The sequence below is a fragment of the Conger conger genome, chromosome 10, assembly GCF_963514075.1.
Source record: "Conger conger chromosome 10, fConCon1.1, whole genome shotgun sequence".
Lineage (NCBI taxonomy): Eukaryota > Metazoa > Chordata > Actinopteri > Anguilliformes > Congridae > Conger > Conger conger.
Genome location: NC_083769.1, coordinates 26,403,923 through 26,430,263, shown reverse-complemented (window position 1 = coordinate 26,430,263; position 26,341 = coordinate 26,403,923). Strand labels below are relative to the sequence as shown.

The 26,341-nt window shown below is 38.5% G+C and overlaps 2 protein-coding genes across 2 annotated transcripts; one reads left to right on the top strand and one right to left on the bottom strand.

The window, feature by feature from the left end:
- The first annotated feature begins 1,046 nt into the window (after window positions 1-1,046).
- On the top strand, window positions 1,047-17,994 carry oxtrb (oxytocin receptor b). The gene is made up of 3 exons (XM_061258670.1): window positions 1,047-1,172; window positions 1,481-2,633; window positions 16,606-17,994. Exons 2-3 carry the CDS (start codon window positions 1,712-1,714, stop codon window positions 16,851-16,853), a joined length of 1,170 nt encoding a protein of 389 aa, XP_061114654.1. The 5' UTR covers window positions 1,047-1,172; window positions 1,481-1,711; the 3' UTR covers window positions 16,854-17,994.
- Window positions 17,995-18,571: 577 nt separating this feature from the next.
- Window positions 18,572-21,722, bottom strand: LOC133139249 (caveolin-3-like). The gene is made up of 2 exons (XM_061258671.1): window positions 21,413-21,722; window positions 18,572-19,474 (listed from the first exon to the last, which is right to left on the bottom strand). The coding sequence occupies exons 1-2, from the start codon at window positions 21,521-21,523 to the stop codon at window positions 19,133-19,135; spliced, it is 453 nt and encodes a 150-aa protein (XP_061114655.1). The 5' UTR covers window positions 21,524-21,722; the 3' UTR covers window positions 18,572-19,132.
- Window positions 21,723-26,341: the final 4,619 nt, after the last annotated feature.

Genomic DNA, 26,341 nt, shown 5'->3' with positions numbered 1-26,341 from the left:
TATAGACAAATATCAATAATTCATAAGATTAGCCAATTCTTTACGGTTTTAATGTTCAGTATGAGTTGTGGATCGCATTGCGTAGGACCCTCTCAGCTCCACTTGTCTAGTTGGCTATATTTCCACATTTAGAAAACGCCGGTTTAATTATGTAGCCTACTGTAGTTTCTTAAAACAGTGGTAGTCGGCCGTGATTTACCGATATCAAATACATAGAAGGCTACGGCAGAATAAGTTAACAAAATGTTGCATTTAAGTGCAAAATCTCTGCGAATTAGAATGCTGCGTCACTGCTAAAGGGGACCACGTATACCAATTGCGAAAATAATTCCTTGGGTTTCATCTGTAGCAATTATGATCCCTAGTACAGGGTAGGTTTACGCACTGTACAGTAATTTGGTATCCGAAACTCACTTCATATATTTGCGTCTCCAGATTTGCTTGTATATAACCTACGTGTCACACCTGACCAAGTCGATAAATAGGCTATGAGATTAGTCTCTCCCATAGATTTCTTCCACGTTTATTCCTTTCGATTCGGTTTTTTCAAACACTCATGCCAGCAGGGCCTTATTCCAAAATAGCTTCATTTTATTTTCTTTACAACCGTGTTATTTTATGCGCCGTTTTGAATTTTATATTAAAATAATATTTTTCGGATACACTGTGCGTTATGACAATTATTAATTCGTAGAATATAGAGAGATCTACTCAAGTGTAAGTAAATACATAATTTGATAGTGTCATGGGGTCTGTGAAATTATTGGTTCCATAAATAAGTACAAATAAAGCTATGCGTAACAACTTATTTTCCCTACACAGATATTGTTTCAGTTAATACTTCAGTGGGGAGTTATTGTAGTAATACTGTAGCGCATAGGGCCACCAAGTGGTAAAAATGTGTAACTCGCATGCTCCTTCTCAATATTCCATAAAGACATACGAGCGGTATAAATATCAAGATGCTGAGCATATACAGAGAGAGAGAAAGCGAGAGAGTGAGTGTGAGGCTGGTGGTTTCTTTAACTTCCTGGACTTGAGCCTAAACGCTACCTAAGAGGCTTAGACGCAGCACAATCTACAAAACGATCACATTGCATCTGGGAAGACAGTATGGAGCATGGTTGTACAGTTAAAAATATGGATTATATTGTTTATCAACGAAATTGCAGGTATGTAGTTATTATTATTATTATTATTATTATTATTATTATTATTATTATTATTATTATTATATTATTGATTATGCTGATGGTCATGCGGATGTTTATTTTATCTTTATTTGTTTTTATTTAATTGGTTTCACACAATGAAATTGTGTTTTCCAGTTAATTATTGTAATAAATGCATTTTACTTGCAATAATTTATTTATCGATTTTTTAAAATACGTATTTACTTCCTAATTTTTCATTACTTTCCCTTCTCTGTGATGATTTGATCTAGAACAATAATTATTGTATGTCGTTTCATTTCTTCTAGCCTTTCTCTGTGATTAAGTCTGGTGGACAAAGATAAAGATACTCCTGTATTAACGAAATTGACTCATCGATTGACAGAAGTAAGGATGTGGTTAAAGGATTAATTTATTTAAAACACGGGGGAAGTATTAAGCGCCTGAAATACTAACCAATGTTAACGAGTGGATGACAAGTAGCGGCTAAAGTGCCTTTTTTTAAAATAGATACGTACAACATACAACGTTTAAGCGTGATGGAGACGCTTTTCAAAGAGCAAGATTTTTGGGGAATGAATTTGTCCTGGAGCAACACGAGTCTCGGGAACGAGACTGAAGGAGCGAATCAGTCGGTGAACCCATTGAAGCGGAACGAAGAAGTGGCCAAAGTGGAAGTGACTGTACTTGTCCTGGTCTTACTGCTTGCTCTTGCTGGAAACCTGTGTGTCCTGCTGGCCATTCACACGGCCAAGCACAGCCAGTCGCGTATGTACTATTTCATGAAACACCTCAGTATTGCGGATCTAGTGGTGGCAATCTTTCAGGTCCTGCCACAACTAATTTGGGACATTACGTTTCGTTTTTACGGACCCGACTTCTTGTGCAGGCTCGTGAAATACCTGCAGGTCGTCGGAATGTTTGCCTCCACATATATGCTTGTTTTGATGTCCATAGACAGATGCTTAGCGATATGCCAGCCATTGCGCTCTTTACACAGAAAAAAAGACCGTTTCTACGTAATTGCTTCTTGGATGCTCAGCCTATTGTTCAGCATCCCACAAGTGTACATCTTCTCCCTGAAAGAAGTGGGCAACGGTGTTTATGACTGCTGGGGAGACTTCGTGCAGCCTTGGGGTGCCAAAGCGTACGTGACGTGGATTACACTAACCATCTATATCATACCAGTGGCAATTCTGAGCATTTGCTACGGACTTATAAGTTTTAAAATATGGCAGAACTTTAAACTGAAAACAAGGAGGGATCAATGTATATCTCTTACCCCTAAGCCCTCCAAAGGTCCTGCGCTTTCTCGCGTGAGCAGCGTAAGGCTCATATCCAAAGCTAAAATCCGGACGGTTAAAATGACTTTTGTCATAGTCGTTGCATATATTGTGTGCTGGACACCCTTTTTCTCCGTGCAGATGTGGTCGGCTTGGGACCCAGCGGCGCCCAGAGAAGGTAAACTTTCCCTGTGACGACCCCCCCCCCCCCCCCCTTCTCACATATACACTTCAGACACTCATGTGGCCGCACCTAAATGCATAAAAGCATGCCCAAGAGGTTCAGCTGTTTTTCAGACCAAATATCAGAATGAGGAAGAAATCTAAGTGACTTTGACTGTGGAATGATAGTTTGTGCTAGACAGGGTAGTTTGAGTATATCAGAAATCAGTCTCTAGAGATTGTAAAGAATGGTGCGAAAAAAAAAAATCCACCCATGAACAGCAGTTCTGCGGACCGAAACGCGTTGTTAATGAGAGAGGTCAGAGGACAACGCAAATAACCACGCATTGTAACAGTGGTATGCAGAAGAGCATCTCTGAACACACAACGCGTCAAACCTTTTGAGTGGAAAGTAAAAAATAAATCTAATAAATACCGAATAAAATACACTGAGTCGCAGCAATCTCGCACCTCACCAATCACTATTTAAGGGGACGGGGAGTAGACCAAACATTCAATCATGTAATATGCTTCACGGAATCTGTCTCATTGCCGTCACTGAGAGAGGTTGACCTAAATACATATTGTTAACGTTTCCAAAATGTAGCTACCAATGTACATCATCTGAACATGCATTTATCTTGGTCGTAAGTAATTCGTCATTTGGCCACATTTTACGCTGCGTAATTGTGGCACAGTATGGCGTGGGCTGAATGTCATTATATGAATCTAGCTTCTTAGTGACGATCTACTGATCCATTCAGCAGTTATTAATGTTTCGACTTAACATTTTAAACTGTAAGACCACAAATATGTGATTAGAATATTATTAACTGACTTTTCTAATGCCGACGTAACAATCACTACTGGCAATGAAAACAGCTGAGATATGGAACACAGAATCCCAAATAAAAAAATCCTCTTCAAAACACACTCTTCAAAAAGATGAGTGTATGACACGACTGCATATCTATTGGAGCTATTGCTATTGGAAAATGAATAGTCGGACTCTTTTTACGCGCAAATCTTCAATTATCCATTTTGAATTGTATATATATATATATATATATATATATATATATATATATATATATATATATATATATATATATATATATATATATATATATATATATTAGTTTTAAGGATCATTTGAAGTATACTGCCAAATTGTTCTTACAATATATGAAAAGTATTCAGTGCTGTGTTTAAATGAATCGTGACCTCATTGTCTTAGTCACAAGATTTAGAGCAAGACTTTAGTCAGTGAGTGATCATATATAAACTAACTGACCATGGCACGAAGATTCTTTAAAATGTTTATGAATTAATAATTTCAGTTACTAATGGGAGCATACCAAAGCAGGGCCAATTTTTGTGTAAAATAGTCAGGCTCGTTGAATAATGATTAACAAGATATACATATATGAGCGTGTTAATAAGCAAGCGTCTCGAATTAAAACTTCAATAAATACAACAGTTCATGTTTGCTGTTCTGTGCCAAAAGCAGCCATAGCTGACGCTTAACTCAAATTCGGCACCACTGCCTCCAGAGGCTAATACAGATTACTATAACAGAACTACTGTACACGATCATCTCTTTCCGTGGACAAAGAGAGAATACCTACAGAAGTGTACACATGGAGAACTACGTAAATGCAACTCTGCGCAGTGTGCGTTGGAAAGGAATCAGGGACACGTTGATACCGATACAAAGAAAGCGATCACGTCCTACTGTGCGGTCATTATATTAAGGATTACCCTGCTCGACATGCTGCCAACTCATCTGGGTTCATTTCAAATGTATTCCTCAGTAACACATTTGAGTGAACAGGAAATGTGATGAAAGATCCGGATATAATTGAACGAGGGCAAAGAAAATAGTCCTAAGTTGAAGTCACAGCACATCGGCACGCAGTAAAATTGGACATGATGACGATAGCGAATGTTCCCATTTATTCCCCTCCCGTTGGTCAATACGAGAGAGCGAGAGCAACAGGTTAGTGTATAAGCCTTGCTCATCCATATTTACATTTTTATTTCTGCGCCTGAGGTGTACAGAGTAGGAAGGCTAAGGTTTTCCACAAACAATCTGTCTTAAACTCGGGCCCAATTAAGCACCTATTCACTGCTTCACTGAGTTAATTATTCTTTAAAGTATCTGTGATTGCTGAATATTGAGTGGCGTTGAAGCAAATTTATGTATAGCGTTCAGCAGGAGTAGTATCTGCTGCACATACGATGTGTCTGTGAAAGTACAATGAAACATCAAGCACTGCACCATATAACGTAGTAACATTGGCATATTGCCACTCCATGATACTCTATGGCTACAGGCTTCTCCCACTCTATCACTAGACTATAATAACTGATTAGATGCCTGATCATAGAGGTACACTTCTAATCTAGATTTAAATATTGAGACAGTGTCTGACCCCCTTACAGATTTGGCGCTATTGGGGTGAAAGGTGGTGACGATTCTAGTGGCCCATCGCTTGAGGGGGCCCACAGCTGTACGGGGCCCACAAAAATGGAATTTGGGAGGAGGGCCCAGCGTGATATTCCTTCATGGGGCCCAGAGGTCTTAGCCACACCCCTGCTTCCTTATACATTTTGGAAGGATGCTCCACTGTAGTAGGGCTCTGTAAGATAAAGCTCTGCCACCCACCATGTTTTTATATATTCTTAGGGCTACCAAGTATCTTGGGTCTTGAAAACAAAGTTACCATGTGGGCTTATAGGGTAAAAGGTTCGTTATGCAGGTACAAGTCCATATAGAGCTTTAAACACCATTAGGTAAATCTGTCATATATCTGTCAAGTGAAGCTAGAACTGGCATAATGTTCTTATAATTCTTAGTTCTAGTCAAGATGCCAGCAGCTGCATTCTGTACAAGCTGAAGATTGGGCTGGTATTAGGGCAGCCGGATAGTAGGGCATTACTATAATCTAGCCCAGACATAACAAGAGTATGGATCAATTTCTCAGCTTCCCCTGCTGATTGGAAGTGCCTAATTTAAGCTATTCTAGCTATTTATATATTAGCTATTTAAACCTCTCTGGATATTTATTTGTGTCTCAAAGGTCTCCACTGTACTGTAAGTATTTGGAATGCTGTTTCTGTAAGTACATGTATGGTTGAATGCCCCAGTATGGGTAATTTATTATTACTTATTATTTGTTATTACTTTAATAATCATAAAGTAATGTATTAAGTTACATGTATTATATTTGGATATAAGGTTTGGTTAGGCTAAATGCTGACAATCTGTTACACCATACATACAGTCTTGTATTGGAACAGCAAGGCCAATTCCTTTGTTTTTGCAATACACTGAATACATTTGGGGTTGAGATAAAAAGATGGGGGGGGGGGGGGGGGGGGGATGATGAAGTTCCTCCCAATGAGTTTGGACGCATTTCTCTGTAAGTTGGCAGACAGAATGTTTTTGTCGACTTCTGAATTCAACCTGCTGCTATCAACAGGAATTACATCATCAATAAAGACTAGTGAACCCATTCCAGAAGCAGCCATGCAAGCCTGCATTGTAATCTCAGCTTTTGATTCTCACTATTGAGTGGTTTGCATCTTGTGGTTTTGTCTCTATATTGCTGCTCTCTAACTCTTTTTCGAATGGTTGATTGAGATACCTTCATCCCTGCCCTGTGGAGATTGTTTGTGATGTCACTGACTGATGTCTTGGGGTTTTTATTCACATCTCTCACAATGTTTCTGTCATCACCTGCTGATGTTTTCCTTGGTCAGCCTGTTCGATGTCGGTTACTCAGTATGCCAGTGGTTTCTTTTTCAGGACATTCAGTTGTTGTACAAGCTATCCCCAACGCTTTTGCAATGGCTATGATTTCCCTCTTTTCTAAGCTTCAAAATGGCTTCCCAAAGACAGCTCTCTGGTCTTCATTTGGGTTCATCATCTTCATCATCATTGGTCTTCATAATCTTTTCTAACACAAATGCACTCTTCACAGGCAAAACCCAAGGCTAAAATCAATAATAGACATTCAGAACTATTTAACCAATCAATCTAACACAACACATCTGGGCAAAAAGAAACTTTGGGTTGTTTGATACAAAAGGTGATATATATAAGTGTTTTAACAAATCTAGATAAAAATACCAAAATACCAAATCTAGATAAAAATCTAGATAACATTTTTTTAATCTAAAAATTCAGATAAAAAATAAGATCTGAAATTCGGATCTGTCATCTCATGGACATCTTTTGACCTCAAACTCAATTGCCTTCAGTGTATAGCAAAAACAATACTTTTGGAGGGGACTGTATGCATTGTGCCAGTTCCAACATTTGTGTGCATGTGATGTGCTGTCTGAGCAGTGCTACTTGGCGAATGTTTGTCTGGTTTCCCCCACAGTCACCTGTTGTGCTGTGTAGATAATGTGGTTATTTGCAGCACGTGCAGTGTGCTGGGAATACTAATAATGCCGTCTGGAAGAGAGGTTAGTTGGGGGGGGGGGGGGGGGGGGGGTTGTTAACACAGCAGCCCCCTTGACTTTCATGTCCTTTATTCTGCTAATCTAATGTTAGGGCACCCTAATGGAAACTTTGTCTGGGGAACAGCCCACAGCTGCAGTAGGTTCAGACTGTGTCAATGATGTGACCATGGTTATGCTTTTGCATTTAATATTAATTTAAGTATTCGGAAATGCATCTGTTGGACTGATTCCATAAAATAATTTTAAAGCTGAAATATTCACAAGTGCTGTTCAATACATACATAGATAATTAAATGTCAACTGTCATGATCATCATTGTCAAAATTTCAGTCATTTGCTGCCTGAGTTTTACATTTCCCACATTTCCCTGAATTTTAGCAACCATAAAATATTTTTGTTAGCAATGACAATAAAGTAGCAAATGTGTATAATTGTGATTCAAAGCTGAGGACCATTTCCTTACTAGTTTTATGGATTTTGTAATTATACCTTCAATCACAATCAAATCCAGGTTGGCAGCGCTTGATTACAGGAATTTATAGTCACCTTTTCTGAGCTGTAATTTTCAGAAGATTGCCAAACCTTTACATTTCAGAGAAGGGAAAAACAGAACAAAAAAAAAACTGTCCTTCTGTGCTTATTTTCATTCATGCTGATTTCCATTGAATTTGCCCGACAGAGTCAGAGTGTTCAGACTGAGTATTTGGTATATTTAAGTGCCACATAATATGTTTAGTGTATAAATTTAAACACCTGTCATTTCCTGCTTATCTTACACCATGCAGCAACTCCAGAGAAAATGTCTAAATTTCATCGATTGTAGCAGTCGAAAGCTTGCTATTTCTATTTTCCTGGAATTTTTTTTTTTTCTTTTTTTTTTGTCCTGGATCTGAAGTCTTTTGAGATTGTTCCAAATGAAAGGTGCTGTTTTCACTCATCCCATATTTCAAACCACTTTCTGGAAAAATACAGAAAAGGTTATTGATTTCTATTGCTTCCACTGAAGTAGAATGAAACAATAGCATCCCAAAATAACAAACAAAAGCTGTAAACTATAATTTATATATTAATAGCAGTTTTCAATCACTCTGGCAACTGGATATACTGTTTGAAAGTTGTATACTTATACTGTTGTATACTTCTACAAAAGTACTTGTACATATAAATTCTATTATCTATGTTTTGTATATACTCTCTTAAACATGATGAGCCCAAGTACAACCATTTCTGACCAGTATTTGTAACGTAGTTGCAGAGAAAATGCGTTACCCCCATCCGTGTGTCAGAAAATTCTGTATAATTCAGGTCATCAAAAAACAGACTTTGGGCATGTTATTGAAGTGATGACTAAAAAGCATTTTAGCTAATGACATTACATTTGTAATGGTTTATAATTTGTTAGGCTAAAATTTTTTAGAGGGAATTTTCAGTGAGGTGACCCCATCTTATATTGGTGAGACTCTAAATACATTCTCATAATATTTTATTATTATTCAGTATGCTTATAAATAAGGAGTCAGCCTGCTTTTTAATAATAAATAGCATGTGAAATTATGGAATGTGTGTGACTTGTTGATGGGGGTTGGCCATTTGACAAAAACATCAATCAATGGACCTTGATAAATATATTAGTGTGCAAGGTGGTATTATTGTGATTATTGTACTTATTTATTTTTATGATCTTCTTGACCTGTTGCTGTCTGAGGATAGCTGCAAGTATTGGAAAACTGCCTAGACATTAGAAGAAAAAAAAACTATGCAGAATGCTAATTTTTTGTGATACTGTCCTCAAATTTGAAAGGGGATTTGTCCAGTGTTGTGACTTGGTGCTTCAATAATCTGTATCCAGTCAGTGAGAAGAAAGCTTCCACTTTCACTTTGTTTGAGCTTTTGTTTTAGTAATCTTCTGAGTAATTCTGCTCTTGGGAAACAAACACCAAAGGGTTACCTTTCATAAGATACCAGGATTATGTCTGTAGTCAAAAGGGTTGAAGAATAGTAAACCATTTTACTTTGGTCATTTTTAAAGTGGCAATACTTAAGGGGTTAAATCATTTTCCTGTGGAAAAAAGTAGTGTAATGGGAATCCATTTACTTATAGTTGCAACATTGTAAAAGGTTGCAATAACATTTTGGGACAGCTAGGATCCCTTCTCCGCCAGGTCTGCTCAGATAAGGAGATTCTTGACTGGCAAATCTCACCCTGCTTTTGAAAGAAGCCTGGCCCTGGGGAAAATCCTTCTTTCTGCCCTATTTTCAACCCTTCTTTTCTGGGTGTCTAGTGTGGGTAGCAATATAGAGTAGAGATTGTACGACAGATAGGTCTGGTGCATTATCTCTGTTGGTCAGTTTGTGTTCCAGCCGTGCCAATATCCACAATATACGCATGACTAAACATGTTCACATATCTTTTAATATTACTCTGTGTTTGTAGATCACCATTACGTTCTTTGTTACCATAATTCATCTTTTTGCCGCTAATAGCCTACCAAAGTAAAACAAAATGAGCGATTTTAAAGTGTCCTTTGACCTTCTCTGGGATTTGGAAAGGAGTAGGAACAAAAAAAATACAACTAAGGCAATATCCTCGCATTGAAATACCAGCAAGACCAGCAAACACTGCCAAAGCAAATTATGGCTCCTAACAATGCTATGAGTTATTTCAATAAATATCTGGCTGTGTTCAGATAAACATCTACAACAAAGACAAATGACTTGGGTGTCAGTGTCATCCGGAGTAGCGTAAACTAGCAAGCTAGCTAGCTAATGTTATTGCAATAGCGTTGCTTAGCTAACATTAGTGCAGTGGGGATACATTATTGCTAGTAGCTAACTTTAGTACCAATGCTTAGCTCGTAGAGTGGGGATACATTTTTGCTAGCTAACGTTGCTTAACTACTGCAGTGGGGATACAGTATTGCCAGCTAACATTAACAATACCGTTGCTTAGCAACCAGTATACAACGGATACGTCCGGTCCATTGTCTCTATTGGTCAGTTTGCTAACCGCTAACCGCTCTACACTTACATTATTATACATTATTATTATTAGGATACATTATTCCTTCCAACGTTAGCTAACGTTAGTCCCATTGCTTCAATAGTGGAGTGGAATACTGTTCAGCGGAAGAATATATTTACCATAAAACATAGTTCTCTTAAAAATAAATTAAAGTTTTTCTTGTGTTTCTTTAGTGAAATTGAATAAATAAAGATAAATGTGATAACCGTTGTATAAAAGCGTTATGGAACTCGAACCTGTGGTATATTGTGGATATTGGCATGCTTAAATAAACTACTGTTCAGTGGAAGAATACATTTACCATAAAGCATAATTCCATTAAAAATACATTCATTGAAAGTTTGTCTTGTCTTTCTTTTCTGAAATTTTGAAAGATAAATGTAGTAACCCTTGTATAAAAGCTTTCTGGAACTTTTTATAATTGTTGTGTCTAACCACTCTGCTAGCTGTGCCGATATCCATGCTATATCATGGGTTCGCATTCCATAACGCTTAAATATATGGCCAGAAGGCTGCAGCTCATCTCAGATGGTCCTCTAATGAATACTCTGTGACAACGACTAATTTGCTTCTTACTGAGTCTGCCTCCATTAAACATGCCAATGATTGACATGTAACCTAGCAATGCTGCTGTGTCTTCACTGAACTAAACTAATCTGCACTACAAGATTGGTGAGCAAGAGAGATCAGCTGGCACCCCTCAGGGGAACTCCGAAGAAGTTAATTCCCTTATTTACATGTGTACAGTACTGCAGTAATCTGTTATTTACTACAAGGATACAAATAGACAGGAAATTCATGATGGATGATCATTTTTCTGTGATTTTGGATGCTGGATGCTGTAGCTATTCTTGTTTAATTTTTAGTTATTTGCTGACATGAAATGCAATCAGGCAGTGCATTGTGATATGACTCACATGGCTGTTGGGCATTCTGTTAAGGCATTGTTCCAACATGTAGACGCCTAGACAGGCCCCACGATCAGGTATCGAATCTAGACTCTGGCAGCCACAACAATGAGCTTGGATTACCAATAACTGGCCATTCCAAATAGGAAAAAAGAGAACATTTCCACAAGATATGTTTCTAGCCAATATCAATAATATCAGTATGTAAATAGGGGGTCTGAATCATTCCTCAAAACCCCTGTCTGAATAAGGAAAGCAATTTAGCCATTGATACGGTAATGAATTGATATAGAGAAAGTGTTTTGCTCCATGCTTGGAGGGTTACATTATATGCTGCTCTATGGTATCAGAGAGGTGTAGTTTTCTCAATCTTCCCCAGCTGAGGTTACATCCTCAGGGTGCAATACCAGCACCCTTTCTGCCGAGTTCCCCCCTTTTGTATGTGCTGAACCAAACCAATTGGAGATTCCTCCAGTAAGACAAGAGGTGTAATAGCAGTGTGGGCCTGGGCCCTGTCAGTAGAAGAAAATGAAACAGTTAGTGTTTGATTAATTGAACATGGAATTGGTGTAGAGGATTTGGCTTTGTGGCTTGAGTAATTTCCATTCCACGTAGGGCACAGATCATGACTCACACCATCTGTAGTGAAAAATGAAACGGGTGAGGCAACATACAAAGGATTTTTCAGGCAGCTAAGACACAAGCCATATGCCCCCCTCCCGCCATGTCAGAATATAAGTCAAGCCATTGCCAGTAAAAGAAGATTAATTCCATTTGTTCTGAAAAGTAACATATCTTATCATTGAGTTCCCATTTCCCCCCTTCTCTGAGCCATTTAAATTCTGTTTTCTACCTCAGTGAATTGCAAACAATGCTACAGTCCTTGCCAGGCTGGAGCGATTTGTCAGTGTAATTCATGATGGCACCTTGTTTTATTTATGTGCAAAACACTGGACATTATTCTCTCATGTTCATGTGATTTATACTCACAACTGTAAAAAGTTCAAGATCAAGGCAGTTTTAACCGATTTCCCATGAAATATTCCAACTAAGTCATTAAGTTGGGTGTTACTCTGAGTTTGCTGATGAGTGAACGGTGCACCTTCACCTAACTAGCTATAATTAGCAGCTTCAGCCCTGGAATCAAAAAGGAATAGTGATTTGGTTCCCCTGTGTCTCCCAACTACGGAGACACAGGAAAAACTAACACTGTGAAAAGAATACCAATTTTAGCCTGATTTATGTCGTCTGTGAAAGTTCTAATTGTAAAATAGTTCATACAAATTAGTTATGAACGTTAGTTTTATTGTTTTCGCTGTTAGGATTGAATGGAAATAAACACACTCTGGCCATGTGGTTTAAGGGATTATCCTTAAGTATCCAATCTCCTGGAATGCATACTATTACTGTTCCATTAACAAAGCCTACAGTTAAAGGAAAGGACAATGTTAAAAATTTAAATAAAAGATTTATCCCGGAAATGTACATTATTATAATCAGATTTTCAACCATTTTTTTAAAATGTCATATTTTTGCATCGGATTTTCACCCGTTATTTAAAATAAAGAATAAAATCCAAAAAATCCCAGGATTTTTTCTATAAAAAATTAACTCTGAAAATGATGAGCCTTAAAAATTATGCTATGAGCTAATCTTGCAAAGGTTATTTTCCTCCAACCCCCTATGCTGTAGGTCTTGAGCCCCTACTTTGACTGGTAATACTTTATAGTCATTCATAAGAGCACTATAACTTTTTCATGAGCACTGCATAGCACCTTTATAAGAATTACAAAAATATTACAATTACAGCATTTACATCAATAACCGCAAATAGGTATTTTGTGTGTTGTGCCATCACTGATGTCAGTAATGAATGTCAGTGTGCAGTAATGAATGTCAAAAGTGTTGCCAAATATGTATACTTTGGCTGTCCGAGAACTGAATGGGCAGAGTTAATGGAAGCACTTGCATAGCAAGCTTCCAACATAACATTTTATTTTATAACAATCCCTCTTTTTAACTGTAGCTACAAGTGAAGTCATGCTAATTTATAGTGCTGATATAAGAATTGTTTATATAGCTGGTAGAGCACCAAGACAAATTTACTGCAACAATACAGTTGAAGCATGGTTTGTGTTACCATATTGATGTTTTGGTTTCATTGATTCTCAATTGAGAATTCTCACAGTTTGGCCAAGACCTTGAAATAACAGAAAGCATCCAACCTACAAAGTATATGACTCTGCTAAATCAATGATAAAATCAATGCCCTTTTGAATATCGCAGAGAATGTTGGATTAACACTGCTTAATGCACTGCCCCTAAAATGTATTTCAGCACAGCATTGTAACTCTACCAGAGTGAAACCAGATAGCCCTGCCCAGTAAATCACTGGCACACAGAATGGAAAACAAAACAATTGTTAATTTAACTTCCAGGTGTCTTAAATCTAATTTATTTTTCAGCAGTGATACGTACATGTATTTACCACTGCACTCAATACAGTGAGCACCAAAAAAATCCTTATTAAAGCATTACAAAAATTGGATTTAGCCCATCTGGTGTACAATGAGCATTAACAATAATATTATGAACTCTATGAACTGGAATGCAGAGATATTAGCTTTTCAGATAAGGTTTCAGTAAATCTTCTTAATTATATTGTGTTGACAAAGGGTGGACGTAAAGGGAATTATCTTATGATGTCATTGTTTTGGGTTAATAGCTCATAATGAATCCTGCTTTGTTGCACTGTCTGTTTCCATAATTAATTCTATTTGCATATTATGGCTTGTTTGAAGATGACATTCATTTCCTTTCACATGTTAAATGCTTGTAGAATTACTTGGGTGATACTAAGGCTCTGCAACTCACAGACAATGCTAAGATTATGCCTATTTTGTGTTGGTGATTATCCTGTTGAAAGAAAATGTATTTACTAGATTTTAAATGTGAAATGATCCAAAGGATGCTCACAAGATGCTCCTAATCCACAATGATATTGAAAATAATTTAAAATTCAAATCTAGACCTTATGTGACTGGTATATCCTTCTGAAAACAGACTATCCTCCCAAGTATAGACACCCTTCTTGTTGTAACACTCCAGGTTTTCCTGATCTGGAGAAACAACCCATTCCTCACCCAAGAGGCTACACAGCCACTGTACCAGCCTCCTTGCCTTGCCTACCAACCTGTGCCTTTAGCCCTGGAACTTGCATCCAGAACCTTGCTGTCCACCTGGTCTTCAACCTGCCTAAATTCACACATGCCAGCTCAATTTTGAACACTCTTCACTGGATTATGGCTGCTGTCCACATTCAATTCACATCACACACTACACATAACAAGCTGCAAATGGCAATGCCCCTTCCCTTACTTACTCAGAGAATTATTACACCATACACTCCAACCAGACCTCTCTGTTCAGCATTCTGTCAGAGCCTGTTAAGCAAGGTGTCCCATCGCTTTGGACACCTGGCAGCAACAGTTCTTCTCTGCCCTCTGACAAGGAAATGTCTTTCCCTAAACAAGCAGAAAGGCTGTCCTCTCTAAATAGGTCCTGAGGCATGCACCTTGACTGTGGTGCTTATTATCATTTATTATTTAGTTTCACAATTTATTTACTGTCCAGGGAAAACTACTATGGGTTATTTATTTTTCAATGTCAGAAAATAATGCAGTAAACAAATATATAACACTGGATTACATAAAACCTCCATTTATTTTCCAGTCACTTTTTTCCAAGGTGACTAACAGTAAGTACATACCAAACGTCATGGTACACAATATGGGTCGGATAAAGTACAATTCGGCTTGTTGTATCTACATATCTACAGTAGTTCACAAGTCAGTATGTATGGTATATCAGACTAGAAGCAAGGCATGATACAATAGATATGGTAAACAAATACAGCACCAAGATGGATACAAATTACAAATGTAATAGCGTTAGATGAAGATACAACAAGTACAACAAGAGAGCAAAAATATCAAGAGACACAAGGGGTACATGAGTGGTACGAGATTAGAGTACTCCTGCAGAGGAGTAGTGTTAGAGCTGGTCAAGGTGCTCTCTGAAGAGATGAAGTTTCTTCAGACTGTGGCAGAAAATTGGCAGTGGCTGAGAATTTCTTACAGGAATGGGGAGCTCATTCCACCACTGTGGATCTAGGGTGGAGAAGCTCTCACATGGTTGGCAGGAGGTGCAAGTTGCCCTGCTGTAGCAGAGTGGAGTGATCAACCTGTAGTGTATCTTTCAACCAGTCCATTGTTCCGAGAACACCAGTTGCTTCATCCCTTTAGTAGTTAGCTTGGTGTCATTGTCTTGCTGTACAATAGAATATTGTACCAAATGACTGGAATGTACTGAATTTACTGGATATATGGTCTCTGACTTTTGCACAGCACGTTTATAAAAGTATTACAATTTAAATGCTATTTTGTGGAGTATTTCTCTTGTTCTTCAATGAACATGCTGTATACTCTAAGGAAAGCCACATGAGGTAAAGAGATATCAGGTGTACTGCCTCTACTATAAAACCCAATTTCCATAACCCCACTGTAAAGCATTTCCTTGAAGGCCCAGAACTGAAAATTGTATATTTTATTTCACTTTCCATTTCACTTAAAAAGGTGAGAGGTAAATTATCACCATCCAATGGACAAATAAAAAGCTGTTTGGTTAAGGTTGATGTAACCCAATCCACAGCGTAAGTCTGTGCAGAGATGTTAAATACAGCACATGAGCCAATTCTATTCATCTTGAATTCATTTACAAAATGCCAGTTCGGCACTGGAGACTAAATGTCATATCCTCAGAATAATAAAAAAACAAATAGAAAAGTGTTCTCACTGATACGTCCTAGTCTCCCCACTGCACCATTCATTTTGTGTGTATGTTTGTGTGTATGTGCATGCATGTGTATGCTTGTGTTGTGCAGTAAAATGTCAGAGATAATTGAAGGGTAGCTTTTGTCAATTTTGAATTTTTATACAGATGAAAATCAGAATTATAATTGGAAATCATTTCCGCATATTTCTGTTTTGAGAATAATGCAATGTTCAGTTCAGTACCAAAATGACTGTCATCATAGCAATCATATTGATAAAGGATAATCATTAACAATATTGTGTGAAAAGACAGCATCCTCTGACTGCATAAAACGATCACTGGTTGATTGAAGGGCCCCAATTATTTGACGTGAAATGACAAAATCAAATGTCAAAAAAGGCAGTTTATTTTATGAATTGAATTATTATAAATACATAAGGGAGTTCTTAGATTTAGTCTGCTGCTGTAGCCAATCCACATAGAGGTTTGACGTGTTGTGTGTTCAGAGATGCTCTTCTGCATACCACCCTTGTAATGTGTGGTTATTTTAGTTACTGTCGACTTTCTGTCTGCTTTGACCAGTCTGACCTCTGTCATTAACAATGCGTTTTTGTTCCCAGAACTCCTGCTCACTGGCTGTGTTTTGGTTGGTACAGACCAGCTGCTGTGGGCCTTGTCATATGATTCTTACAACCCCTATGCACTCTTACAACCCCTATCTCTCTCTCTCTCTCTTTCTCTCTCTCTCCCAGCAATGGCCTTCATCATTGCGATGCTGCTGGCCAGTTTGAACAGCTGCTGCAACCCCTGGATTTACATGTTCTTTGCAGGGCACCTTTTCCATGACCTAATGCAGGGCTTTGTCTGCTGCTCCACACGCTACCTGAAGTCCTCTCAGTCCCAGTGTGAGCGCCAGTCCAGCCGAAAGAGCAACTCCTCCACCTATGTCATCAAGAGCACCAGCAGCCAAAAGAGCCTCACGCAGACCTCCACTACGTGAGCTCCACCACACTCACAAAGACTACTGCACTTCTTTTTATATATTCCTTCACAAATAGTAATAGTTGAACTGCAAATACCTACACATACTATGATATGCTGTGTAAATATATCAAATTGCCATTTCATATGACACATGCAGAAATGTTTTTCTTTAACCAAATAATGTAATATAAGGAAGATCAGTATTTTTTACAATTTAATGTATATAGTAGATGTCTTTGTATGTCAATAAGTGGAGTAGCATTGCAATGACTGAATGCTTAAAACATTGCCCAGTGTATACCTTATTATTCTGTGTGTACAAGGACACCATACAAAGTGATATTGCTCAACAGAAAATATGGACAAAGCTCTTGATTTGATTGTACTTTATGTGTGTCTCGATTGTACACATGCACTTTCTCATTCATAATTACTCCAGTATAGCTCTTTCTTGTAATTCATGCAATAGATAAGACCATTTTAATACATGCGTGTGTGAAGTAGATCTGCTCCACAAAGTACTGGTATTTCTTTTGTACAAAGAAACATTTTACTGATTTGTGTAGACAGCAAAGCCCTTGCCCTATTGCCTCACTTGGAAGGGATTTAGAGGTCCTTGAATTTGTTTTCTTTTAAGATACCAATTGTAATGCGATTTAGGTGAATTATGTCTGTCTGTTTCTGCTTTCTTGACACTGAACAGATTCCCCGTGGTTTCGCCTTCCACCTCCAGAATTAAATTGCACAATGACCTTATCACAGCCAGCCGTGCATGTAGACGCTTAAGAGACATTTTTCACACACAGTAGATTTATTCAGAGATAATGGTCATGTGTTTATCTATTTTTCCCCCAGTAATTATCTTTGAACAGAACAGCTACGTCTGAGTATTCCCATGAACCTACTGCTGGTTTTCTGGGTGTGTTTAGAATGTACTGTAATCTACTTTCAATTCTGCAATCCATTCAAATTATTGTTTGATAAATTGCAGTATTCACTGTAATACCAGGCAACTTTAATAATTATGGCAATCTTGCTGATTTTGTGGTGGTTTGTATTGTGTCTATGCAGGAAACTGTAACTTCTGTAAATATATATATCTTTTTTCATTTAGTGGGATATAATTCACATAAAATTAAATAAATATTTATTAAAATTCATTGTGTTCTCTCAAGGGTGCCAGTGTGTGTGTGTGTGTGTGTGTGTGTGTGTGTGTTTGTGTGTGAGTGTATGTGTGTGTGTGTGTGTGTGTTTGCTGGCTGGTTTATTCTGGCAGACTATGTGTTGGAATTAGACAGCTTTCAGAACTATTGACAGCCCCTAGTGGACAAAGGCAGCACCATTGAGGCAGATGAGACATAAAATACTGATTTTACTTCACAAACAGATATGTCCCCAAAATATGGTTTGCTTGACTAGGGCTTATTCGTTGTGCACAAAAACCAAAAATGAAATAGATTGGATATAATGTTTTACATACAGTAGAGTGTGCAGAAATTAGTTGGATACTAGTAAGTGTATGTTTTACCTAATGGATTTGATTGCAGTGCAATTATCCTTCCTACATTGTCGCTGATTTTAGTTTTCTTCCTAATCCTAGGAGATTATTATGTCATCCTTTCATTTGTAGGTTATTTAGCTGATGCTGCAGATACTGTCACAGATCATTAATTGTGTATTATTGACAGTTTATGTTACTAACACTGCTGAGTACAGTGAATAAAAAGACTGATAACCACACAATTGATAAGGCTTTAATTATTAAATATGTTATCTATATTCTGAAATATGAAACATCACAAGTAAATACTTCCTACATTTTTACATATTTATTTCAAAATTTTTAAATGGAAAAAATCTAAGATGGGGGAATTTAGAAAATAAATACAAATCTTGTATCTTTTAAATTTGATTTAGACTCCTCCAAATGTAACTCATTGTTACTCAATGTTTACACGCTGACTAGCAGGGCCGTGTACTGAGACCTGCCTTCTTTTCACTGATGTCATGTAGAGGTAATGTCACACAAAACAGCTTCCACCAGCTTCAGGACTTCATTTAGTAAAATACTGGGCAGGGCCAGGTCAAGGAGGGCAGAGCCCTGCCATTGGATGAAGCTGTTAACGTTCTTTGGTTGACAGCTGAAGCTCCCAGTCCTACGGAAAGTTCCAGGGCTGTCACTACTGTAAGTCGGTGTGGGTCTGGGCAGGGAGGGTTGTACGGGGGTACGTGTCAGATGCTGCCATACGCCTGAGGGGAGTGTGACAGAACAGAACTTGGGCACACCCTTTAGACCTAGACCTCTTTGCGCAGGGCCACTCGAATGCTGCTGAAGATCTTGCCCAGGGCCTCGAAGAGGGGGTCGCAGAAGGTGTGGATGCAGAGGGAGTAGATGCGGCTCAGGCACTGGGTCTCGATCAGGTAGCTCTTGATGCAGGGCATGACGGCCCAGATGTGACAGAAGGAGATGCAGGCGAACAGGAAGCCCCACAGCAGGGCGACGGGGATGCCGAAGACGGCCGACAGGATGCGGTAGCACCAGTACTTCGACACGGTGAAGGTGGTGTAGCTGGCCTTCCACACCCCATCAAGGCTGTGAGTCCCGTCTGGCTCTGCGATCACATCCTCGAAATCCACCTGCAAAGGGCAGGAGTAAGTCAGCAGGCAGCATGCAGGCATATGTATTTCTCAAAAATAGCCAGTAGAACTCTTACTATCAACAGACTAAAGAAAAAATCCTAATGAAAACTTTCAGTGACCTGATTAAGCATGGAAGACACACAAAGGCTGAACTGGAAAAATTACGGTTGTCTCTAAATCAGAAACAGATTTGTTTGAGTAATGACTTTGTTTCTAGTGCCAATAAACAGAGCTGGCTGCTGGTATAAACACTATATTAGGTCAGTTAGGGCTGGGGACAGAATTCACATTTTAATTGCACTGTAGGCTATTGCTATTTATGAGTCTGTGACAATCGGCTCTGCCACCTCCAATACCCCAAACACGGCAAACATTCTTAGTTAGAGCCACCAAAATCCTATCCGGATCTGCCAATACATCCCACAAAAAATACATAATCCATCCATCTGCAGATTAAAAATCAGACATACATACTATTTATACATGTGATTCCTCATTATTATGCCAACCTTCTGGTATTTCAGTGCATTTGAGGTAATTTTGTTGAAAGTACTGGTCAAGTTATGAGTTTTTTAGCAAAAAGGTCAACACATACCCCTTAGCCCAAATGCAGTAACAAATATTTGTTTGGAGTCGTTTTGTAATGTTCACAGCCTAAATCACATTATTGGGAGATGGGAGAGTGGTTTTTGAGCATTAAAACTTCAAATAATAATCAGCACTGTGATGATACTGTGCTGCCATCATGTGAACTTGACCTAATTAGTCATTGTTATGAAATTTGTATACTTTATTTTACAATGCTGTGTGCTCTACAATATGTGTGTGTAATATGTGCATAACATGACTTGCATTCAAATAATGTATTATATTCCTTGGAATTTGTATGTTATGCTTTACATTATTTTGTATTTTAGAAGGTATAGTATTTGCAAAAACCTGGCTTCACAGATTGAGGATTGTGTTATGAATTGCACATATTGCAAAATATAGATCCAATTCCATTTGGTAGTTTATAAACTATTACTGAAATGGTGCTTCCTTTAACACTATGGTGTTCTGAGTCAGTTGCTAAATTAAGATACTGTGAATATGATTTATTGTTGGTTGCATCATCTAGTGTATGAATGAAACCAATTAAGAGAAACAATAATAGAAATGTGCTACAAATATAAATGACTTGCCATTCACTTTCAAGACATATGACACAATTATTATGATAAACAGGATATATGTGGTGCATTAATATTGCACCAGTCAGCCATTCCTTAATTGTTGAGACATGTGATTCCATATTAAATACAGTTATGTACTGTAGCGTTTCAGTCAGTAAACAGATTAATTTTATTAAAACTATTACACGTTATATTTACATCACATTAAATGCTTAGAAAATGTATCAGTCATATTGTATGTCTAGTTGTAAATGGTTCCAAATGTAAATCAATGGAAGGCCTTGCAAGAAAGTTACATGTCAGAACTGCTTTTGCAAAATATTTAAAAGCTTATTTCATACACTGTGTCCCTACTATACGAATGTAATGTATTGAATACAGTATGCCAGAAAGTGTCAAATTTGGTTTTTAGTTGTCAGATGTGTATCGCATAACAGTTCATTCTATAGCTACTGCAGTCTACCAAAAATTGCTTCAATTCCCACCGGAACTTCATAATAGAATACAAAAAAAACATAGTAATGCTTAGCAACTCTCTAACATCTCTAAACATTATCTATCATACCCTTGCCCCTCTTCCAGAAATAAAGCCTACATCTCTTGCTGTGGCAGCAGAGTTTGCCTATGGCTATTTTGGGAACCATGCAACAGGACACAACGTACACTGCAATGTAAAGGATGAGGGTTTGTGTGCCCTGTCTTTGGGTGTGCATGGAGAGTGACTGCTGTGTCGGTGGATCTATGCGGTGGAGCTCCGTACCTTGACCACGTCCTCGTTGATCTGCTTGGGGTCCCTGTTGATCAGATCGATCTCCTTGGTGTGGCTGTCCCTCATGATCTTCTCCTCGTTGGCGTTGTACTGGTCCGCCATTGTGCTGCTGGGGTCCCGGTCTGGAGGCACTGTCCAGGGGGTGTGAGGCAGGAAAGGGGGACTGCAGTGGCTCTGGGACAAAATAAGGAGTGTTCCGCTGTCCCGGTGTTCTGAGAGTCTGTCCTGAGTGATGTCACTCCTGGAATGCCGGCGGACAGCTGCCACGACCGACAGCCGGAGCCCTCCTGTCAAAAGTGGGCACGGCTAGATTGTGCACCCCTCCCTGTCTTCCCCTCCCTACACACACGCACGCGCACACACACTCATACACGCACACACACACACACACACACACACTCATACACACACACACACACACTCATACACGCATACACACACACACACACTCACACACGCACACACACACACACACACACTCTCACACACACACACACACACATACTCACACACGCACACACACTCACACACATGCACAAACACACACACACACACACATACGCACACATGGAAACACACACACTCGCACACACACACTCACTCATGCACACACACACATGCACACACACACACACTGCCTGCCCCACCCTACCACCCTAGCTCCTCCCACTCCGTAGTCATAACTCACACTGAGGCCAAAAGAGTATCTTAAAGGGGAAACCAGGCTGTGTTACATTTCACAGAGAGGTGCCAGGTCACCCTACTGTAATTGCAGGAGTTTTCTTTGCCCTACAAATGGTCCACATGCCATCCCGAATGGACACTCCCATAGGCAGTCTGCCCATTGCTGTCCATACAGCTACAGTAGAACTGCACTGCAGCAGTAGGCTGCTCGTGTAAATTGTAGTTAAAGGTAATGGAATGAGCTTACTATTGGCAACCTCTTGTAAATAGTAAGCGCATTCCATTTCCTTCATATTTTCTTCTTGAATAGTAAGGGTTTATGGAACTCGAGATATTTAAGCATGTTGTTTCTTGTAGCATGGAGCATAAATTTACTTCCCCAAAATTGAACACCAAATTGTATTTGTTTCTGGTTAGTGATGCAATTGTATGGATTTATTTGACATTCATTTAACTGTGGCAATTATTGTAACTGGACCAATTTAAATATAAATGCTGATGGCATTAAAGAATAATAAGAGTAGTGTTCTGCAGAGTTATCTGGAGATTACAGTAGGTGACAGGTTTACATTAATCATTTTTACAGGGTCACTGATGCAGCCAGAAAAACACAACTGATGACTCTCACACACACATAACTGTTTACAGTGCAAAACTGGATTTATTAGGTGTAAATTTCAGCACCAGCTCAGCAGCCACATCGACAGATAATTTGCCCTTAAAAGACAGGGTTCAGTTTCCACCCTGGTCATGCCATTATATGTTTACAAATGCCAGAGTCCCACGCCAGATTGTAGAGATAAAATAGACAATGCCTTTCTGCAGATTTGTTATATCCTTTCCAGATGTCCCTCCATGATAAGTGAAGTGCTCCAGGTCTTAAGAATGATCATAACTATATTTCCTTATGTTGTCATTCTTATTTTTTATTTATGTCAGCAAGAAATGATATACTTCATTATAGACATGTGGTTTGTATAAGGTAATACTGAAAAGCTTGGTAGTTAACCTTGTGGAATTCAGATGGAATGTCAAACGTGTTTTTATTTTTCATCTTTAAGCTGCTCATTTTGATCAGGGGAAGTGCAGTGTAGTTTGATTGATAATCCACAAAGTGGCTTAACTGATTTTCAACTGGAGAATATTTACTTTCAGGTCTATCTTGGTATGCAAACAGGAACAAGAAAGATATGACACATATTAATGGAGATATGACACATATTATTTCTTACATCACATTACATTTATATCATATTTCATTACAAAAACTATATGTGTCAGAAAAAATACATTTCTGACACATTACTGTAGGCAAAGGTTCCAACAGGGAATTGGCCCCCATATTGGGCCCTACCACCCCAGGATTCTAATATGTTGTTGTCAGTCAGGGCCCTTGGAATGATCTTAACCCCCCACTACCAACACTGATTCAAAGTGCCTTATTGACAGTGCACACAATATGACGTGTCCTCCATAGGCATCCTGTAATTTTATATGTATATAAATTGACCATTTATTTTTAAAATTGTTTTTCGAATGATGAATAGGTGCCAGTTCTTATGCATTCCTAATACATGAAATAGAAAGTTATTTAATTATATCACATATTTCTCTTTGGTATGAGCATAAAGACACACTAGCTCCATGCCTCTCTCTATTTCTCACATTTCAATTTCCTGCAGATGTAGCAAGTTGGTGTAATCTGAAGCTGTATATACTGTATAATGTAAGTTATGTATATGTAATAGTAAGGTAATCCATATAATAACAGGAGCTATGCGGAGGCCCCGGTGCCTGGGTTGGGTAGCTGGCGGGGGTGCCCAGCATGCTTCCCTGGGACAGATTCAGTGAGGCGGGATGCCATCCTCATCGCCACTGCTGCTATCTGATATAAAAAGCTTGCAGCCAAGGCGACATAGTAAACAAACCTCGAGCTGTCTGTCATTAGCAGAGTGAACACAGCACTAAGTTTTTGGCATCAACAAGTGTCTTGGCAGGGAAAAAAGGAGGAAAATGTTTTATTTTATGTCTGTAGAACATTAGCATCAGACATCCAGTACTAGCCCATGATATTGGCAGTGATGCACAGATAAAATATGGAGGTCTGAAATATTTTACAGGCTTGTTCAGTGAGCTGTGTATCCAAAATGAATTCTAGACATTCCACTGCTGTTGACAGCACATTGTTAATAGTTACCTGATTCATTTCTTTCACCCTCTCAGCATTTTACCCCATTTGACCCTCGGCTCCATAAAAGTTCTGCATCATATATTCTCCCAAGATTTTGTGAGCATATTTTTTCTGCCCATTAAATTGCTGAATTCTCCGTTGTTATATTTTGTATATAACAGCAGGTTCTCCCTTTATGTGACATCTATCACACTTTCACAGAGCAGAGCAGCCTGCCAGTTGTACTGTGGGAGGTCTTTAAATATGCCTTCCATATCAATTCTCTTCTGTTTGCTTTTGCTTCCACATTTACATCAAAATTTATATTATTTCACCAAGCTGATGAACAGGCAATACAAATTTGTTTCATGATTATGATTTTTCTTTACAAGGAAAGGAGAGTTTGTCTTCAATGTGAAAGACAGAAATACATATGTGTGAAGGTGGCCAATTGTGAAACGATACATTTGATTAGAAGTAACGTATTAGGTTTATTAGGAGAAGTTTATTAGGAGGTTTGTAGCATCTCTACCATTCAAATCAAATCCATTCACTGCACAAATTCTAATTAATTAATTTCAGTGATGATAAATGCGAGATCATCATGGTTTTTTTTTCATATGTAAAGGAAACCATTTGAAAAACAAGGCCATATATGATGCTCAACCATCTATAAGTTACCACATAACTTGTGTCAAGCAAGCCTTCCATTTTTATACTGTAATGTGACAGGGGATCAATGTATCATCGAGAAATACATCATTCAAGGCCTGTTGATAATTTTATGATTCCACTCCCTTAAAACTTGATCCTGCCCAAAAATACAACCCACTGATTCATACCCTCCCTTGAAATAAAAAAGATGACAGGGTGTGTCTCTGTGGCATATGGACAGTAAGGTAAGTGGCCCAGGCCCCAGAATAGATTGGTATGGTAATGAACAGCGGTTTCCCTACAGAGAGAGTGGTAGGCTGGGGTCAAAGTGCATGTGGGTGGGTGGGGCCCAAACTAATTAGAGGAGCCTTCACAGAGTGCTCACAAAAGGGATGGGCTCTTAGTCCGCTGGGAAGATAGAAATAGCAAGACATGTCAGACATAGCTGTGTCGCATTTAAATCCATGCTGTAAACCGAGCCCACTCATATCACTGCAGACTGACAAAAAGACAGGGATAGAGTCATGGCTGTGAATTCATTTAGACAATGAGCGATATTTCTGAAACTTTGACTTTTAAAACGCGCCATCTGATGCTAATTAAAACAACCGATTAAATTAACTGATTAAAACAACTCTCAGACATTTGAGCTTATTAAATTCTTCCTTGGACACTCTCAATTACGACTTCCTAGCATTCATTTTATTGAAACAATCAAATTACTTATGTCTGCTAAAAAGAAATAAATCAATAAGACCTGACAGATCCATCTATTCATTTCTGCTACGATATTAATGTATCGGCAAAGCATTATTTTTTCAAGATTGTATAAGGAAAAGTTCACCTAAGGGAACTTTAGACAGGAATGTTTAATCTGTAGTGCTGAAATATGAAGCATGGTTAGCATTTGTGAATAAGAAATGTTCTGCTGGAAGCGGTGTTGGTGGGCCAACTGCACCAGGCAGTCAGTAACCCCCAGTACAGTGACAGGGTGCTGTTAGAGTCCTCATTCCTCCATTCAATGTACCCCATGCCTGAATGATCTCTGATCTCTGCAGACACTACCACCATCCCAGGGAACACATCACAACGGGAAGGGGATAGCTCTAGAAACCCTTTCCATGTAGTAATGTTAGTAACACTTACACAATTATCTTCATCTTTTCCCACATTGTGATGGAAAAACACACTTATCTTTATACTATTAGCAAAAGAGCTCCAACATTGTGTGTTGTTTAGGTTTGTATGCACATGTATGATATCTACAAGATTGTTACTACTACAAAATGGCAATATACCGGTTTCATGCCAGCAGGAAGATGTAAATGGAGGGCAGGCACATATCATCTTTATACTTTTACTATTAGACTTAGCTATTAGACTTTCCTCTTCATACATACAAAGCATGCAGC

Bases quoted from the DNA above. Each gene is read 5' to 3' on its own strand.
- oxtrb (XM_061258670.1), top strand. From the start codon at position 1,712: ATGGAGACGCTTTTCAAAGAGCAAGATTTTTGGGGAATGAATTTGTCC. The intron at 2,634-16,605 runs GTAAACTTTCCC...TCTCTCTCCCAG, and splicing joins CCCAGCGGCGCCCAGAGAAG to CAATGGCCTTCATCATTGCG.
- LOC133139249 (XM_061258671.1), bottom strand. From the start codon at position 21,523: ATGGCGGACCAGTACAACGCCAACGAGGAGAAGATCATGAGGGACAGC. The intron at 19,475-21,412 runs GTACGGAGCTCC...TGCCCTTTGCAG, and splicing joins TCAACGAGGACGTGGTCAAG to GTGGATTTCGAGGATGTGAT.